The sequence below is a fragment of the Mobula birostris genome, chromosome 10 (genome assembly GCF_030028105.1).
Source record: "Mobula birostris isolate sMobBir1 chromosome 10, sMobBir1.hap1, whole genome shotgun sequence".
NCBI lineage: Eukaryota > Metazoa > Chordata > Chondrichthyes > Myliobatiformes > Myliobatidae > Mobula > Mobula birostris.
In genome coordinates this window covers 124,236,876-124,257,195 of record NC_092379.1, presented here as the reverse complement: position 1 = coordinate 124,257,195, position 20,320 = coordinate 124,236,876, and the positions used below count along the sequence as shown (strand labels likewise).

Sequence of the window (20,320 nt, the reverse complement as noted above, 5' to 3'; positions counted from 1 at the left end):
TTAAATAATGGTAAACTGTTTTATTCACTCATGGCTGGCTTTCTCCCTCCACCCATGGCTGTGCCTTAACAGCCAACCACACCATTAATAGAATCATAGAAAACCTACAGCACAATACAGACCCTCCGGTCCACAAAGCTGTGCTGAACATGTCCTTACCTTAGAAATTACCTAGGGTTACCCAAAGCCCTTTATTTTTCCCAAGCTTCATGTACCGATCCAGGAGTCTCTTAAAAGACCCTATCATATTCGCCTCCACCACCGTCGCCGGCAGCCCATTCCACGCACCTACCAGTCTCTGCATAAAAAAAACTTATCCCTGATATCTCCTCTGTACCTACTTCCAAGCACCTTAAAAACTGTGCCCTTGTACTAGCCATTTCAGCCCTGGGTAAAAGCCTCTGACTACCCACACAATCAATGCCTCTCATCATCTTATACACCTCTATCAGGTCACCTCTCATCCTCCGTCGCTCCAAAGAGAAAAGACCGAGTTCACTCAGCCTATTCTCATAAGGCATGCTCTCTAATCCAGACAACATCCTTGTAAATCTCCTCTGCACCCTTTTTATGGTTTCCACATCCTTCCTGTAGTAAGGCGACCAGAACTGAGCACAGTACTCCAAGTGGGGTCTGACGAGGGTCCTATATAGCTGCAACATTACCTCTCGGCTCCTAAACTCAATCCTACGGTTGATGAAGGCCAATGCACTGCATGCCTTCTTAACCACAGAGTCAACCTGTGCAGCAGCTTTGAGTGTCCTATGGACTCAGACCCCAAGATGCCTCTGATCCTCCACACTGCCAAGAGTCTTACCGTTAATACTATATTCTGTCATCATATTTGACCTACCAAAAGGAACCACCTCATACTTATTGATGTAGGACAACAAACAGTGAATCAACAGACTAGATATCAGAAGTTTCTAATATTGTATTTATCAACAATGTAAACACAGAAACCAAAACAAATAAACACATCATTGACAGAAGTGACCACGTTGGACATTCCCAATCTTAGCTTTCACATCAACAGTCTTGATTCCGAATAATGCTTTAAGGTGATTTAAATAAAATGATATTTATGTGCTTTAAATATTGCATGAATGCAGAGGTAGATGGTCAAAAAATTCTGAAATAGTGTCAGGAGATGGTATTAAAAAATGACAACATTAACATGTAAAAAGTAGCTGAGTTTATAGATAACTAACCATTAAGGATAAATGCACTTAACATTAAAGGAGAGTCAACTAAAGAGGAAAGGAGGGGAATAAACCTCACAGACAATGGCACTGGTAGTTTATCATTTTATTAACATTTATAGATACCCCAGTTTTTTTTAAATGGTCAATGTCAAAAGATAAATGTTTTTCTGCAACTGAAGGTTCCTTTTCTCCAGAAATTAAAATGACAACTGGATAATCAAATATTTTTTCATCAAAACTCAGTTACTAGTTTACAAAAATTAGTACAACAGATTACATAAATAAACTAAATCACTTTAAATAGGCCTTGTACAGTTGACCAAAGCAAATGACTTTGGCAAGTTTTCTGCAGCTGCAGAAAAACTCTCCCTGGACTTCTTAAAACACTCATCTAATTTGCTTTGAACCTTTACTACACAGTTTGCCTTTTGCAGGGCTAATGGCAATCTGTGAGATTCCTATTATCATTTTTTTTCTAACATTGGCTCTGTGAAATTTAAGTAATGAAATTACACATTACAATATTGGCATTTAAAATTTATACAAGATTCATAGCTCATTACCTTTATACAAAACTGATTCTTTCCATATACATTAGGGTTAGCACGATACCAAATCGTGTCATTACTTCCCACAATCTGCTCATATATATATTCAAAAACAAAAACTGGCATTCTGCCTCAGAAACAAACTTGTCCATTCTTACATTAATTATAATACAAATGTATTTCAATTTCATATTTAAAAGAACAAAACTGGAATTTTCTTATTAAAGAAACCCAGCATTTTTATACTTTACAACTTATAAATGCAACATGTCAATTGGCAGAATACCAGAGCTTATTTTTCACGTAGATCAGGACTGCACTTGACTTGCAGTACTTGATTAGGATTTCAGAAACTAGTCTATTACACAACACCTTGACGGTCCTGATGGTCTTGATGGTTGCAGTGAATCCAAATGACATCTTAATTGAGAGCTGGGAAATTATGTTATTAGGCACAAATTACATGGCGCAGGGCTGAGGGTTGCAGAAATGTGTCGAGAGGCTAACACGTGCATCCACGGTCTCACTAATCCATTCAATTATAAAGAAAAAATAAACATCCAGCTTCCCAAAGGCAAACAACTTCTTACTCTAGAGTTTGTGTGACTGGATTATTTTCCTAAAACTGAAAATGCAAAGTGGAAAGGCAAGAGCTTCAAAGGGATGTACAGAGTAACTCCAAAGAAATAAAATCAGATTTTTTTTTAATATTGACTGAAAATTAGAAGATAGTAAACAAATTCATAGTACAGTATCTGTTGAATAACTGCAATTTGTCCCATAGACACGTTCAATATAAGGCAATCTTTTCATTAAAGATGTACAGTGAATTAGTATTTTTATATAGCAGTAAATTTGCATTGCTAATTTAATTGGCCAATTTCTCTACCCTATACATAAATTCTCCAACAATGAAAAAGTCTGAATCACTAAAACACCATCACTAAGTGTGCACCCAAACCAAAACTATACATCAAAAAAGGAAATGTTTTGATTTAAAAAATCCAAACAATGAAAAAAAAATTGTAATTCAATACAAGTACTAACAATATGACAAAATTATAGGCCAAGGATTCACCCTGGACAAAATGAAAGCAAAAGCATTATAGTTTAAATAAGTTATTTACCATGCTAAGAAGAAATCTTAATTAAGGGTTCAATCAACCGACTTAAGAAACCAAATGCCAGAATTGTTCCCCAAATACATATTTAAGCATGGTAAAATTGTTTCACTTCATATACAATGCAACAGTGCACACTTGTAATAGAATCAATACAAAATGTCCAAACCCATACTAAAGATCTTTTTTAACATATGTCAGGAAGCAGTCACACAGAAATATTAGGTATGGCTATTTTGAAATTTCCTCTGCATTCTGGAGTAAAATTTTATATGGTTCACTGTTTAATACAGCTAGCTAATTCTACTTTACACCAATACTGGGAGCACAAAATTGTGGAGGCCACATACTAGCCAATGTTATCACCAACAGCGCGACCTAAAACGGCCTGACGACATATGGGACACGTGGAGTTTTCAGACAGCCAGCGATCGATGCAGTGAACATGATACTCATGTGAGCAGGGAAGCTTGCGAAGCTTGTTGCCAGCAGTGTACTCACTAATGCATACGCTGCAGGTTTTAATTGCATCGCTCTCCCCAAAATTTCTTGTGGACAGGTTGTCAATTTGCTCTTTAGTCAGTCCCCTTGGCTGATCATCCTCGTCTTCATCATTTAGCAAGAAGAAATGGGCAAGCCTAAGTATAGGCAAAGTGCCACTTTCTTCAAGTCCAAACAAGCCTCGAGTCTGCTGAGCTTCTCTTCTCCTTGCACCAGTTGTACTATCTGTTTCACTGTCATTCCGCTGCACTCCTGCCTGCTGCTCTCCTGTTCTACCTATTGAAGCAACGTTTGGAGACTCACTTGTGCTGTTCTGTGACTCAGAGACTTCCTGCACTGGATTTCGGCCCCTGTTGCTTGTTTCAGAGTCACTGTCACTGTCCACAAAGGAACTCAATTCCCCACCCATCATTATTCGGCGCAGTATGGTTTGGAGAGCAACCGAGGCAGCCTCCCCAAGACCCGAATCAGAAATCCTGCGAAAAGGAATCCGAATGGTGCTTACATAAGTTCGCACCCCTGCTCTCTCAGAGCGGGAGAAAGTGCGCCTCAGTCCACCCCGCTCACTTTCATACACAACTGTGTTGTCTGTTGTTTGGGATCTCGAGCGGGTCCTGTTAGCTATACTATCTCTATCTGTATTTTCACCAGGTCTTACCCTTCTCACTTGCAGATCTAACATAATGGTAGGTGGTCGTCGTCCAGCTGTAGATGAATCATTGGAGGAAGCTTCTGTAGGATCAACCGCTTCTTGGGAAGACTCTCTAGGTTCACTTGACTCAGACGCTGAGAAAGGATTAGTTACTCCTGTCAACCCTTCATCTCCAACCCGACTCTGCCTGGACACTACATGCTGCCTAGTTCTGGAACTTCCTTCTGTCCCACTCTCTGAACTGGACCTCACGGACCGGAGGGAAGTCTGGCGTCGTGATCTACTTGTTCCTTCAACTGGATGCAAGGGTGAACGGCTTCGATTGCTTCTTGTTCTAGAGGACCTTCGACGTTCTGGACTTCTGCTTCTGCCAGTTTGTACACGACCTTGAGGTGGCTGGGTTTCAAGGTCTTGTCTAAAAGGTTCAGATCTGTTTTCATAAGAAAATTCCCCATTTGGTCTTCTACTCTGTCTAGTAACACCAGTCTCAGACCTTTCTGGTTCACTTTGGACACTTTCCTCTGTTACGGTTACTGGTGGAGCTGTTACTGCTTGTGCAGGTTGTGCTGTTGTTGGTGGGGATGGGTTTATGTTTCTAGATGGTACGGGTGTCACAGCTTCTTCTGTTGGTGGCAATGTTGTTCCTGCATTCGAAGTGTCCATGAGCTGCTCACTTTCCATCTCGGCACTTTGATCGATTCTACCTCGACTGACATTGATTTCCAAGCTGAATCTAAAATCACCACTTGTTGGATTTGTACGACTGACTGCTCTCCATGAGCGATTCCCACTCTGCCCACTTCTCGTCGTGTTACCCGTCTGTCTAAAAGCATTCAACCACTCCAGAAGTGAATCGCCACTTGACCCTTCGTCCAAACCTTCAGCACCTACAGGGACAAAACAAATAAACATCAATAACTGAAAAACATAGTTCAGCAAATGTGTAGGGTCCTTTTGATTCTCTGAATGTTATGAATCCTCCAAACTGTTGGAATAAAACCTAGTCTGATTGTTTAGAACAGTACAGCACTACATTCAGGTGGCAAACATCTACTTTCAGGGTGCCAAGAGTGCCCTTGGATCTCCAAAAGAGTGTCTGCAAAAGCACACACAATTATGTGGCCTTATATGCCATGAGACATCTTGGCATTAGTCTTGAGGTCTGAAAACCTGCCTCACTAATGCAAGATGGATCACCAAAACTGGAGTTCAAGCTTTGGGTGATGTTACTTCTTAACCTCGCACGGCAAAACATATGTTTTGGCAGAAGAAAGGAAAACCTATCAACAGTACTTAAAAAGACCACCTACTTCAAGTTTAATTTCTAGACTTTGCTATTTGCTAAGCACCATGTGAATGGTGCTTCCTGTAGTTGCTTCAAGTTTACCGACTTTGAGGTGCCCAGACATATTTTCCTTTAGAATACAGCGAAAGAGAACACAAGTGCTTCTGGATGCTGGAGTGCCTCGAAAGGAAGGGCAGAACATCATACTTGTCCAGAGAAATCAGGGAGCAATTTTCCAACGTAAACCACAGCAGTTTGCTGAGATGCATACACTTCAATAAGATCATCTAAACTCAGTACCACAGATAGTTAAGGGCTACATTTTGTCACCAACTTTCTTGCACCATTGGAGCTGCAGATATCTGTAACTTTTAGAGATTTTCTAAACCCTGCTATATAAGGTGCTAGACTAAGGTTCTCCATTCAAAGAGGATTTACAACATATCATTCCCTCTTACTGAATTGTTAGCTTTAAAGGGAGGATACTGATACAGCTTTGCACATATTATAATGCCAAACTGGAACCATGATGTCTAACTGTTGTCATGGCCAAAGTTCTGACGCTTCTATTGTGCGTCACCTCCACCATGCCAAATATGTTTGAGCCACTAAAGCAAACCAAAGGGTGGGAAGTTGGGCACAAAGGTACCCATCAAGGACACCATTACCCTGGTCCACGTGGGGCACGCGCAGTGCTACAACATAAAAACAAAATAAAACAGACCATTGGCACATTGATACCATGTTTCTGCTGACTGGATCACTGTGAAATCCTGCTGTACAAAGCCAGAGGAGCTCTACAGACAGACATTTCCCCAGTATATCCAGCACTCTCCTTTTGGTTTCAGCAAAGTGGCCATTATCAAATTAAACACAGAAAAGATAACTTTGATTTGTTAATACAAAATCCCTGAAGGAACTAAGCATCCACTTTGTTTTACTGGGCATGTCCACATCTTCCAAACTCCTCCTATCCCAAGAAAACATCTTTTACCACAGCTATCCAATATACTTGCTCATTTATTATAAGCCATGTCAACCAATATAAAAGATCACCCTAATTTTCTCCTCCTTTTTATGGCAAATTCATTTCAGCTTTCAAACTATCATCTCTGCACCAGAGTGAAGATTACCCCAGGCCTAGGCATTGATTCAACATGCAGCAATGACATTTACATTTGGAGGCCAAGATTCAAGTAATCAAAAATTCTTCTATTGAAGCATATGAGGGGATGGGCTTCATATAAAACATAAAGATAAAGAACCTCTACCAAATTACCCTGTTGCACAAAATCACCAGCCCTAGCTCTGCAACAAGATGCTGAAAAACCAAAACTTCACATATTGGGAGCCTCCTCATACTGAAGACAGACTTCAATATGAAAAGCAGCAAAAACTCCAGTGTGAGAGCTTTCAGTGAACTGTAAAATTAGAAACCAAACTCTACGCACTGAGCATCCTTTTGAATGTCTTAGAGAAATGGATGAAGATTAATGGAGAAACATCAGCAAACCAATCTTTACAAAATCCTCTAAATCTATTAGCAAAATCTGAGAACCAATATCAGCATCCTTACCCAGGCTAAGGTCCTTAAGTTTGAAGCTATGATCATGCTCAACCAGTGGGGGTGGGCAGGTCACATTGGTGTCAGAAATATGAATAGGCTACTGAAACAAACACTCTCTTCCGTGCTCCATCATAGTGAAAGACTTTCAACACAACATAAAAAAAACTACAAAGATGTTTACAAGCCTCCTGAGAAAAATATAGCATGAACCAACTCACAGAAATCCCTGTTTCATGACTGCTCAAAATGGAGAAGGTCCTCAGCACTTTGAGTAGCTATGATGGAAGTAAGTGGAGCTATGCACAAACAGAAAGAACGCAAAACATCCTAAATCCCTACCGGCCCACTTGTGACACTCTGGTTTTCAACATCACCCAGCTGAGGGATTTTCAACTTTGAGAGATTTCCTAAATAGTAACTACTTATATTTGTGCCTTCCATATTTATGAGTTATCACTTAACCCAAGAATTTTCCTCCAATTGCCCATTTATGGGCAACTTCTTACTGTAGATCAATGTTAACTTCAAACTGTAGAAATGTAGAAGGCTAAAGCTAATTCAAAACGAATTAAATAGCTCCACAATCCAAAACATAAATATCCACAGATCCTAAGAAAACAATGAGTAGAGGGTAGCTAAGGAAAAAAACTTGAAAAATAAACAAAGATATAAAATACCTAAAAGAAGTATTCATCCCCCTTGAAAGTTTTCATGTTTTATTATTTAACAACACTGAATCACAGCGGATTTTATTTAGCTTTTTCTGACACTGATCAACAGAAAAAAACTCTTTTGCGTCAAAGTGAAAACAGATCTCTACAAAGTGATCTAAATTAATTACAAATATAAAACAAAAAGAATTCATTGCTTAAGTATTCACCTCCTTCAAGTCAGTATTCAGTAGATGCACCTTTGGCAGCAATTACAGCCTTGAATCTGTGTAGATAGGTCTCTATCAGCTTTGCATATCTGGATACCGCAATTTTTCTTCATTCTTCTTTACCAAACTGCTCACACTTTGTCAGATTGCATGGAGATCATGAGTGAACAGTCTTTTTCAAGGCCAGCCACGAATTCTCAATTGGACTGAGGTCTGGACTCTGTCCTGGCCATTCCAGGACACTAACTTTGTTGTTTTAAGCCATTTCTGTGTAGCTTTGGCTTTATGCTTGGGGTCATTGTCTTGCTGGAAAACAAATCTTCTCCCAAGTCGCAGTTCCCTTGTCGACTGCATCAGGTTTTCCTCCAGGATTTCCCTGTATTTTGCTTCATTCATTTTATCCTCTGCCTTCACAAGCTTTCCAGGGCCTGCTGCAGTGAAGCATCCCACAGCATGATGCAGCCACCATCCTGCTTCACGGTAGGGCTGGTGTTTTTGATGACGTGCAGTGTTCGGTTTATGCCAAACATAGCATTTATTTTGATGGCTAAAAAGCTCAACTTTGGTTTCATCAGACCATAGAACCGTCTTCCAGCTGACCTCAAGACTCCCACATGCCTTCTTGCAAAGATTTCATGTGAGTTTTTTTCCCCAACAGTGGTTTTCTCTTTGCCACTCTCCTATAAAGCTGCGACTGGTGAAGCACCATGGCAACATATGCAGTCTCTTCCATCTCAGCCACTGAAGTTTGTAACTCGTCCAAAGTCATCAAAGGTCTCTTGGTGGTCTCCCTCACTAGTCCCCTTCTTGCATCATCATTGTTTTTGCAGATGGCCTGCTCTAGGCAGATTTACAGCTGTGCCATATTATTTCCATTTCTTGATGATTGACTTAACTGTACTCCGAGGGATATTCAGTGACGTGGAAATTTTCTTGTATCCATCTCCTGACTTGTGCTTTTCAATAACCCTTTTGCAGAGTTACTTGGAGTGTTCTTTTGTTTTCATGGTGTAGTTTTTGCCAAGATACTGAAGCACCAGCAGTTGAACCTTCCAGATACAGGTGTACTTTTATTACAATCAATAGAAACACCTTGACTGCACAGAAATCTCCAAAAACAGATCTCCATTTAACTAATTATGTGACTTCTAAAACCAAACAGCTGCAGCAGTGGTGATTTGGTGTGTCACATTAAAGGGGGTGAATACTTATGCAATCAATTATTTGTTTTATATTTGTAATTAATTTAGATCACTTTGACACAAGTCTTTTTCTGTTGATCTGCGTCAAAAAAGCTGAATTATATCCACTGTGAATCGATGTTATAAAACAATAAAATAGGTGTGGGGGGGGAGGTGTGAATACTTTTTATGGGCACTGTAATTGTCTAGATTAACACAATTAGTATATTAATGTCAAACATTAATCAAAGCCCAATGAGAAACAGCTACAGAAGGGCATTTACACAGAGTCAAGATTCTTCCTCTACAAGCTAAATATTATAGCTGTTATTAAAATATCCATTTACCTCAGGTATCTGCACTACAGACTACTTCAAATTAATTTTCAATACATTACTGAAAGTAATAATTTGGACTTTGAGCATAAGCAGGGTAACAATGACTGTAGAGCAACTTCTATATTTTTTTTAAACAAATGGTTAGCAATTATTGGCTATATACCCAAACATGTGAAATACTAAATAGAGTACTAACCTCTTTGCAGTGCATCGAGAGTGCAAAAACAAGTGGATATACTGAAGATGTTGGAAAGTGAAACACAATCTGAACCAAGAAAAAAAAGTGGAAACAAGAATCAGGCAGCATATGCAGAGAGAAAGTGTTAATGCTTTGGAACTGTGATCTTGTATCTAAACTGGGTGAGGATAACAGTAAGGCTATGTCCACACCAGACTGGATAATTTTGAAAACGCCGGTTTTGCGTAAAAACGACAGGCGTCCACACTAGGCGTTTTTGAAAATACCTCTGCCCACATTAAAATGGGTATTTGGGTGAATCTCCTCCTACTGGGCATGCGAAGGACACATAGAAAACAAGTGAAGAGGAAACAGAAACAACAACAACAGGAATGCTGCAGATGCTGGAAATTCAAGCAACACACGTCAAAGTTGCTGGTGAATGCAGCAGGCCAGGCAGCATCTCTAGGAAAAGGTACAGTCGACGTTTCAGGCCAAGACCCTAGTCCTGATGAAGGGTCTCGGCCTGAAACATCAACTGTACCTCTTCCCAGAGATGCTGAAGAGGAAACTGTATACTTGATGCGCGTTTGTCCAATAACAGACTAGAAAAACTTAAAAGGAAATTGCCAAACGAAAGACTTGGTGCGCACTTGTCCAGAAACATTTCCTACAGCCATAGTCTCTTCACCGATGAAAGGGACGACAGCTACAACTAAATGCAGTAAGGCTTGTTACTGGGCAAAAGTGAAATTTGCTGTTACCTCATTTGTTTGCCTTTACTTTTGCCATGTCTTTGTGTATTATTTTGCTGTATTTAACATGGGCAATAAAACGAGTTACCGGGCAAAAGTGACAATTGCATCTACTGAATGTTTACACAAGCAATACATTAATAAAAGCACCGTGTTAAATGTATAAAACATGTCTGCATCAGTGTTATCTTGTATTTCCATACAATGCTACACAATGTTACACATCGATTGTCAGATATTGTTGTGGTGTTGGACGTTGCATTCAAGGAAACAATGAAATGCCGCTCTGCCGCCACCACTTGTTCCAGCACGTCATAACAGCAGTTTTAAAAATTGCTGGTTACCTCGTACACACTATGCTGGATATTAGGCATTTTCAGATTTATTCACTCTGAAGAGCGTTTCTGAAAAGCTCCGTTTTAGGGGGAGGAAAACGCCGTTTCAATGTGGACGGAGGGTCAAAACGAAGAGAAAAGGCAGTTACAGATTATCCAGTCTAGTGTGGACGTAGCCTAAGTTAGTGCTCAAAGGCAGGGAAAGGAGGGGAGATATACAGGAAACAAAGATCTCCAAGTGTTAGATGGTTGGAAGGCACAAAAGACACCTGCAAAAGGGGTGACAATATGCAGCGAAATTATTGCTTATTAGACAGGTCCAAAGGAGCCACAAAGATTTAAAAAAAGGATCATTATCTTTTCTGGCAGTTTCAAAAAAAAAATGGAGCAGTAAACTCAAAGTCTAAAATGTTGCCAACCTTTAAATAGAACAATGAGATGCTATTCTTACAGCTTCTAGCAGCCATCATTGGTAAATAATAGTAAACCATGAGGCATCAGAACAATGGGTAAAGAATTAATATGACAGGCAAACAGAAACAGTGTGCGTGAGACGGGGAGGGGGAGGAGGGAGAATGGTACTTGCATCTAACAAGTATATTCATTGAAAGAACATAATCTACATTTTGTTTCCCAATGAGGAGCTGGAGACCACATTGTGAGAGGTGAGCTAAATTAAACAAAGAAAGTGCCCCAAAGGACATCCTTAATGGCAAGGGGAGGGAGAAAAAGGTAAAAGTTGCATTGCCTACATTTGTATGGAGGAAAAATAGCCTTGCCTTCTTCCCTGCTTCAAACCTGCGAGATCTGTAACACTTAACTCTCACACCTGAAAAAGTAACTTGTTCTTCATTGATGCTGCCTTTATCTGAACAGTTATAGAATTTTCTATATGTTTTAACTTGTTAACTGCAATATAGCAAGAAAATTTTATTGACAGGTCCAACTCCATTTGCTGATTCTGACATTACTCCATTTGCATGCATTAAATTCCAAATGTACAAAGCAGAACTTCACATGAGCTACCAGCATTCCTCCAATAATTAGGCAGGTTTTTCAGACTAGAAAATATCTACCAACATCATGATCACCGTGCAAGATCAAGAACAATGGCTTGGTCAATCCTTACCTTTTGAGAAAGGGATGCACAGTTATTGAGCTCAAAACTCAAAACAAAGCTCAAGAACCACAAAAATGGCGGCCAAATATTTGTAGGCAGCGTTTTTAATCAAAGCCCATTAGGTTAAAAAAAAGGAAAATCTTGAGTAACACAAACCAGTCAGCTAGTTCAAAATAATGCTCTGAAGAACATTAATTGACTATGAACCCAACTCCTGGATTGCATTGATTACCTGCTGCATGGCCATGCCAGTGGGACTCCAAGGGCCTCTGATGAATCTGTCATCCAGTGCAGATAACCGTGGGCATCCTTGATGTGTTGTGAATACAGACAGGCACTTTGTAAAACCTTGGGTGCCAATGAGGTACCAAATGGTATGTCCTTATACCGACAGCTTTGTCTTTTGAAACTGAACCAGAATCTCCAATGCCATTCCTAAATAGCGATATAAAATTAGTCATCTTTCACATCCAGAGCTGCTAGCCAGTCTCCTATTGCCTGAATAGTCTCAAGAACTGAAACCGCTTGATTTTTTCTCTGAGAAAAATAGCTTAGAATCCTGAAGACAAGTAACCAGAGCTGCTTACCATCATCCCAAGTCTTCAGGACAGTACAACAATTCTGAAGCTGCAGCTGTTTTCTTTAAATCTCCAAGCTTCCGTCTTCAAAGTCCTTGAACACTTTACCTCCCAAATCCACATTCTTTTCGCCTGGAGTTCCACATTCAAAATCTTTACAATCAAGTTTCTATCCCTGTCAATGCAATGAAATGGCCCTAATTCAAGCCAGAAAAGCAATCCTCTACGGCCATGGGAAATACTCCCAGCTCATAGTTTTTGCGGAGTTTAACATGATTGCAAATTTGCAAATTAATTTGGAAGCTACAGACATATTCAAGGACTTTGAAACACAAAAGCAAGTTTGATATAAGTTCGTCATTAGCTGGACTAAAAGAGTTTGTGGGTACAGCTTTTTTTTTGTAAGTGGCTGAAAACCAGGCCTGAAACAAAAATAAATAGCACCTCAGGAATAAGAACTAGTTACAAGATTAGTTTGAGTTTGGTGACGGAGGGGGTGGCTTATGGGTAGGCAATGATAAAAATAATAGTGTTTGGTCAGTTTTAATAGAAGTCAGGTTAAAGGAGCTAGATGTGGATCTAAAAGGGCAAGGATGGGAAAGAAGCCATCTCAGTTTGTCTTTCCTCTTCAATATCGTCAATGTGAGTGACAACAGTTATAAAGTAGTTAAGAGTGGTCTTTTTTGTATTGTTGGTGCAGGTCATTTGTTCATCCTCTGGACGATGTCCAGTGGACTTAAAGGATTCACTAACACAAACAAAAGTTGATCCACATACAGTATGCAAGAGTTATATAGTAATTCCTAGTGTTAGCAGAAGGCGATATGAAATCTGCAGATGAAGCTGTAACCATTATGAATCATACAGTTACTGGAACCAGAGGAAACTACCTTCTTGCCTTCAGTGAAGATGTGAGAAGAGGTCTAAGGAAGTGATTAAAGAACTGCACAAATGGGGTAGAGGTAATTATATAAGCTTGAGCAGCTTGTCTTGAGAAGCAGTAACAAAAGGAAATAGCTACATTAATTTGCTGCAGTCACATTTAAACTTTACAGCTGGATAAGTGTTTAATATTGGGAATCTCTTTCAAGATATGACAGACATTTTGATGCAGGATATATTCAGTAAGAGTGCCAAGTTAACCCTGTCCAAGTCTCTTGACCATAAAATACAAAAACAAGCAACATATAACTGACTGGTAGAGTTCAAGGCCCAATTTATCAGGACACACACTTTTCATGACTTGAACTGGACATCTCAGGAATGGAAATACTTACTTTAAAGTCTCATTTGAGACTCCTTTCGTTCCTGAACTGCACCTTTGCTTTACACTGCTTTTGGACAATCCAGTCAAACATGCAACTTGCAGACTGGTGAGGTATTACATGTTTCAAAGCAAAATTTAGTTCTTTAATATAATTTTAGTTTCCAGTCACAATTGCTGATGCACCACTAACAGATTCTTTCTGAAAGTTCAAAATTTGATGAAACTTCAGTGCAGTCCCAACTAGGCCAGACTAGAGGATCTGCTATATTTTTACTGCATCTCTCTACTACCAATCTAAGGTTAATTCATACCAGATACAATACAGTTCTTTATTTTAGATAGTCTGAAACATGGGGAGAACAGCAATTTTACGTTTACAAACAAGTTTTTCATGCAAGCAAACACAACATTGATTAGTAAGTCAATGCATTCTATTGCTGAAACATCTAATATTTCAGTTTCTGGCAAATGCTGGAGTCAAAATACTGTTCAGTACCTACAGTATTTCTTTGTGATACAATGTCGGCCAGAGCCAATATACCTACAAATGATGTCAGACCAAACCAACATTTTCTCTATTAATGTAAATTTTGCAAATCATCAGTTTTATTTGCTCTTAAAATGATTTTACTACTTAGGGAAGATGAACGATAGAACCCGATAAAACTGAGCTTGCAAATGGGTTTGGTAACCTGCCTAACATCTTGAATTAACTTTTAATTCAAGTGGGGTTTATTCACTAGTGTTCCAACTAACTTTACCTCTTGGAGTTGAAGTGCTACCAAAAGCACTTCGGAGAAATACTGGACAACAAAAAGTGGACTGGATTATTTTGCAATTCCAAAACCACTCCCAAACTGCATTTACCAAGAATGAATTAAGGAGAAACAGTTCTATTTAACTTGTAAGCATAAAAATAACCTGATTAACTGGGTGAACCAAGTAGGCTCATTGGCCGAAATGTTATTATAATGTATTGAGCAGTGTTAAACTGAATCATGAAATTTCCTAACATACACTGTGGCAGACATTGATTCTAAAACATATTTTAAAAGTGCTTAAAACAAAGCACCTAATTCTGTGAGCTTTGATGTGAATCTGGATGGTCACTTCAATGTACAAGTTCACCGGAAACAGCACAAATGAGGATAATGAACGAGAAAGAGAATGATTCTCAGTTCTTGCACTCTCCATAGCCAACAATATACACAGAGGAAGAATGGTTGCTTCAGAAGAAAAGCATCAGGTAAAAATGGTTATTTGTAAAGACTGCATTTCAAAATAACGATGGAGATTCAATGAGAGGAATGGAGAACACTTTTCAGACCCACACAAATATAGCAAAGCACTGTTAATTAGAAGCTCAGGAAAGTTACCCATTATTTTGTATTCCCTGCCCAAGCAATTATTTTTCAACTTTATGATGCAGAGTGGAAATTTGAAAGTTTCTAATAATAAAATTTAAACTGAATCCTGGAAACCTAAACATCTATTTAGGTTTTCTTCCTCTTATTTATATGCTTACCTCTGTCACCAGAACTTTCACTCCTTCGAGCAACAGGGTTGTTCGGAATAATGCCATTTTTTACTTGATGCAGACGCCTGGTAAGTTCTTCTTCTGTAATTTCTCCTTCAAAATACAATTAGGATGGACACCATAAACAATATTATAACAGTTATCAAATTCACACTTCAACCATTGCTTCACACTGACGCACCACTAATAGATTCTTTCTGAAAAGCTACAAATTTGGCAAAATTTGGGTCCAGGATAGCTCAGATAAAGTCTTAAGCATTCTTAAATAGGAGGTGAACAGCCAGAAGTCATGATCCATGTAGGTACCAATGACACAGTAGGACAAGTGATGAGGTACTACATTGGGAGTTCAGAGAGTTGGGTGCTAAGTTAAAAGGCAGGACCTCCAGGGTTGTGATCTCAAAAACGCTAGCCTTGCCACGTGCTAGTGAGGCCAGAACTAATAAGATTATACAGTTTAATACGTGGCTAAGGAGTTGGTGTAGGAGGGAGGGGATGAGATTTTTGGATCATTGGGCTGTCTTCCAGGGAAGGTGGCACATGTACAGAAGGAACGATTTGCACCTGAACTGGAGGAGGACTAATACCCTAGCAGGAAGGCTATTAGTGCTGCACTGTGGGGCTTAACGAGTTGCAGGGGGATGGGAACCAGAGTGCCAGATCAGACAGTGGAGAGTTTGTGGAGGCAAATGTTGGTAACACCTCAGATGAAGTTAGAAATCCAAAGATGAGCGTGGTGTGACTAGTGTTCTGAGCTGCACATATTTCAATGCTAGAGGTATCTTAGAAAAGGTGAATGATAATGCTGAAGATGAGGTGGCTGGTTTACAAACAGAGGCAATGTGTAGAGAGGAGAAGCTGTTGATATGCAAAATTGCAGTCAATAGCATGAGTCGCAAACGTAAAAGCCCGATGAAATCAAAAAGGGTGAATACGGGACTGAAGGTGTTGTATTTGAGTATGCACTAAACGGAATAAGGCTGGTGAACTTGCAGCACAGTTACAGATTGGCAGGTATGACGTTGTAGGCATCAATGAATCATGGCTGAAAAATTATAGCTAGAAGCTTAATGTCCAAGGATATACATTGTATTGAAAGGATAGGCAGGAAGGCAGAGGGGGCAGCGTTGTTCTGTTGGTAAAATAATTAAATCAAATCATTAGAAAGAAGTGACATAGGATCGCAAGGTGCTGAATCATTATGGATTGAGCTAAGGAACAGTAAGGGTAAAAATAACGATGTGAGTTGTATACAGACCCCCAAACAGTAGTAAGGATGTGGTCTGCATATTACAATGGGAGATAGAAAATACATGCCAAAACAGCAATATTACAGTAGCCACTGGTTGGGGGGTGGGGGGGTGGGGGGTTCATATGCAGGTAGACTGAGAAAATCAGGTTGGTGTTAAGATTCCAGGGGGAATTTTCTAGAGTGCCTATGAGATGGCTTCCTAAGAGCAACTCATGGTTAAGCCCACTGGGGGATCAACTATTCTGGATTAGGCGTTCTGCAATGAACGGATTAGAAGGTTTAAAGTAAAAGAACTCTGAGGGGCAAGTGATCAATCATAATATGATCGAATTCACCCTGAAATTTGAGGAGGGGCTAAAGTAAGATGTATCATTATTACAGGAGTAAAGAAAATTACAGAAGCACGGGAGAGGAATTGACCAGAATTGATTGGAAAAAAAAACAATGGCAGGAATGACGGTAGAGCAGCAATGGTTGGGATTTCTGGAAGCAACCTAGAAAGCACAGGATACATACATCCCAAAAAGGAAGAAGCATTCTAAAGGAAAGAAAACACAACCATGGCTAACAAGAGAGATCACACCCAACATGAAAGCCAAAGAAAGGGCCTATAATAGAGCAAAAATTAGTGGGAAGTTAAAGGATTGGGAAGCTTTTAAAAACCAACAGAAGGCAACTAAAAAGTCATTAAGACGGTAAAGATGGAATACAAAAGTAAGCTAGCCAACAATATTAAAGAAGATACGAAAAATTTCTTCAGATACATAAACTGGAAGAGAGGCGAGAGTAGATATCAGACCACTGGAAAACAAGGCTGGAGAGGTAGTAATGGGGGAAGAACAAAATGACGGACAAACTGAATAAGTATTTTGCATCAGCCTTCACTGTAGAAGTATGGTGGAAGTTCCAGGTGTCAGAGGTCATGAAGTGTGTGAAGTTACCATAACTGGAGAGAAGGCTCTTGGGAAACTGAAAGGACTGAAGATAGATAAATCACCTGGACCAGATGGTGTACACCCCGGAGTTCGGAATGAGGTGGCTGAAGAAATAGTGGAGGAATTAGTAATGATCTTTCATGAATCACCAGATTCTGGAGGACTAGAAAATTGTGAAAGTCACTGCACTCTTCAAGAAGGGAGAAAGGCAGAAGAAAGGAAACTATAGTAGTTTGCCTGACGTCTGGTTGGGAAGATGCTGGAGTCGATTACTAAAAGGATGAGATCTCAGGGTACTTGGAGGCACATGCAAAGTCTGCCGTATCAGCATGGTTTCCTCAAGGGAAACTCTTACCTGACAAATCTGTTGTGATTGTTTGAAGAAATAAAAAGCAGGATAGACAAAGGAAAATCAGTAGATGTGTGTACTTGGATTTTCAGAAGGCCTTTGACAACATACATACACAGTTTAACAAATAAAAAATATCAATAAAAACCAGCAAGGGAATCCTCAAGATATCTTTCTTGTCAAGGGAATAGAAATTAATTATAACATTCAAATTTCTTCTGCCAAGATTAAATTGTCTCTCAACCTAGCAGTATTTTAATCCTACTAATTTTAACCACTAGGTCATTCACAACTAAGGAGTTTGGTGAGACTCTGGAAAACATGGGCCCTCAAACAATTCTCAGGAAGTACATATCAACAAAAGACAAATAGTGATCAGGAAATACACCCATGCACCAGCACAGTTTTTGTTTAATTGAGGAAAAAGGTATTTGGAGATCAAGATCTCAGAGATAGTACAAAACTTGTGGTCTGCCAGGCACCTGTGATTCCCTGCTGTTAATATGCTTGACCTCCTCACAGCTGGAATGAAAAATATCACAAGACCATAAGACACAGGAGCAGGATTAGGCCATTCGGCTAATTCAAGTTTGCTCAGCCATTCTATCATGGCAGATTTATTATCCCTCTCAACCCCATTCCCCTGCATTCTCCCTGTAACCTTTGATGCCCTGACTAACCAAGAACGTATCAACCTCCACTTTAAATATACTCAATGATTTGGCCTTCAGTCACCTGTGGCAATGAATTCCACAGATTTACTACCTTCTGGCTAAAGAAATTCTTCATCAGCTCTGTTCCAAATGGATGTCCATATAGTCTGACGCTGTGCCCTCTGGTCATAGATTCACTGCTGTAGGAAACATCCTCTCTATCCAAACTTTTCTATATTCAATGAGATTCACCCTCATTTTTCTAAACTCCAATGAGTACAGACCCAGAGCTATCAAACGCTTCTCATCTATTAAACCTTTTATTTGAAGAATCATTCCCGTGAATCTCCTCTGGACCTTCTCCAATGCCAGCACATCTTTTCATAGATAAAGAGTCCAAAACTGCTCTAAGTGTCTGACCAATGCCTTATAAAGCCTCCGATACCTACTCTCACCTTCCTTTTACTATTTATGTATCTGAAAAAAAAAACTTGTGGTTTCCTTTTTTATATTATTGGCTAACTTCCCCTCATATTTCATCCTTTCTCCCCTTATGGCTTTTTTAGTTGCCTTCTGTTGTTTTTTTTGGCTGATGGCGTAGTGGCATCAGCGCAGGACTGCAGGGCAGGAAGTCCTGAGTTTGAAGCCAGCCGGCTCCCCTGCATGCCTTTCATCCATGCTGGGTTAAGAGCTGGTGATCTCTTTGAAAAACTCACCCGGCAGAAAGCAATGGCAAATCACTGCTGTAACTTGCCTCGTACGCGATACCCAACTACGTCAGAATGGCGTGGGAGGAAGTAGTCCGCTAACTGGAAAAATTCCGGATGCGACCTACCTGTTGGTTTTTAAAAGCTTCCCAATCCTCAAACTTCCCATATTTTTTGCTTTATTGTATTCCCTCTCTTTTGCTTTTATGCTACTTTTGACTTTTTTGTAAGCCACAATTGCCTCGTCCTTTGGATGTATCTATCTCTATCTTACACCTTCCAAACTGCCCCAGAAACTCCAGCCATTGTTGTTCTGCTGTCATCCCTGCTAGTATCCCCCTCCAATCAACTTTGGCCAGCTTCTCTCTCATGCCTCTGCAATTCCTTTTACTCTACTATAACCTTGATATGTCGGACTTTATCTTCACCTTTCAAACTGCAGGGTGAATCCTGCAGTGACCATATTATGATCACTGCCTCTTAAGGGTTTCTTTACCTTAAGCTCCCTAATAATATCTGGTTCATTCCACAACACCCAATCCAGAATGGTCTTTCCCTTGGTAGGCTCAGCCACAAGCTGCTCTGAAGGGCTATCTTGAAGGCTTTCTGCAAATTCCCTCCAGCACTAACCTGATCTTGTCAATCAATATGCATATCGAAATCCCCAATACCATTGTAACAAAGAGAGCCTTAAGATCTTGGCAATTGTAGGGAGGACTTGCAGTAGATTGAAAAGCTTGAGAATGCAGATATTAAGGAAGAGGATGTGCTGGAGCTTTTGGAAAGCGTCAAGTTGGATAAGTCACCGGGACCAGACGGGATGTACTCCAGGCTACTGTGGGAAGCAAGGGAGGAGATTGCTGAGCCTCTGGCAATGATCTTTGCATCATCAATGAGGACAGGAGAGGTTCCGGAGGATTGGAGGGTTGCGGATGTTGTTCCCTTATTCAAGAAAGGGAGTAGGGATATCCCAGGAAATTACAGACCAGTGAGTCTTACTTCAGTGGTTGGTAAGTTGAAGACCCTGAGAGGCAGGATTTATGAACATTTGGAGAGGCATAATATGATTAGGAATAGTCAGCATGGCTTTGTCAAAGGCAGGTCGTGCCTTACGAGCCTGATTGAATTTTTTGAGGATGTGACTAAACACAATGATGAAAGTAGAGCCGTAGGTGTAATGTATATGTATTTTAGCAAGGCATTTGATAAGGTACCCCATGCAAGGCTTACTGAGAAAGTAAGGAGGCATTGGATCCAGGGGACATTGCTTTGAGGATCCGGAACTGACTTTCCCACAGAAGGCAAAGAGTGGTTGTAGACGGGTCATATTCTGCATGAAGGCCGGTGACCAGTGGTGTGCCTCAGAGATCTGTTCT

At 40.0% G+C, this 20,320-nt stretch overlaps 2 protein-coding genes across 2 annotated transcripts in view; one reads left to right on the top strand and one right to left on the bottom strand.

The window, feature by feature from the left end:
• LOC140204307 (monocarboxylate transporter 8-like) overlaps positions 1–9,521 on the top strand; it is a 103,913-nt gene extending 94,392 nt beyond the window's left edge. Inside the window, exon 7 of the transcript XR_011887583.1 lies at positions 9,485–9,521. The gene's annotated coding sequence lies outside the window, so the exon portion shown is untranslated. The remainder of the gene's footprint in view (positions 1–9,484) is intronic.
• The window catches only part of rlim (ring finger protein, LIM domain interacting), a 68,913-nt gene continuing 49,859 nt past the window's right edge, over positions 1,267–20,320 (bottom strand). Inside the window, exons 3-4 of the mRNA XM_072270918.1 lie at positions 15,037–15,141; positions 1,267–4,914 (exon numbers count right to left, since the gene is read on the bottom strand). Of these exons, the coding sequence (XP_072127019.1) occupies positions 3,224–4,914; positions 15,037–15,141 (1,796 nt within the window). The 3' untranslated portion in view covers positions 1,267–3,223. The remainder of the gene's footprint in view (positions 4,915–15,036; positions 15,142–20,320) is intronic.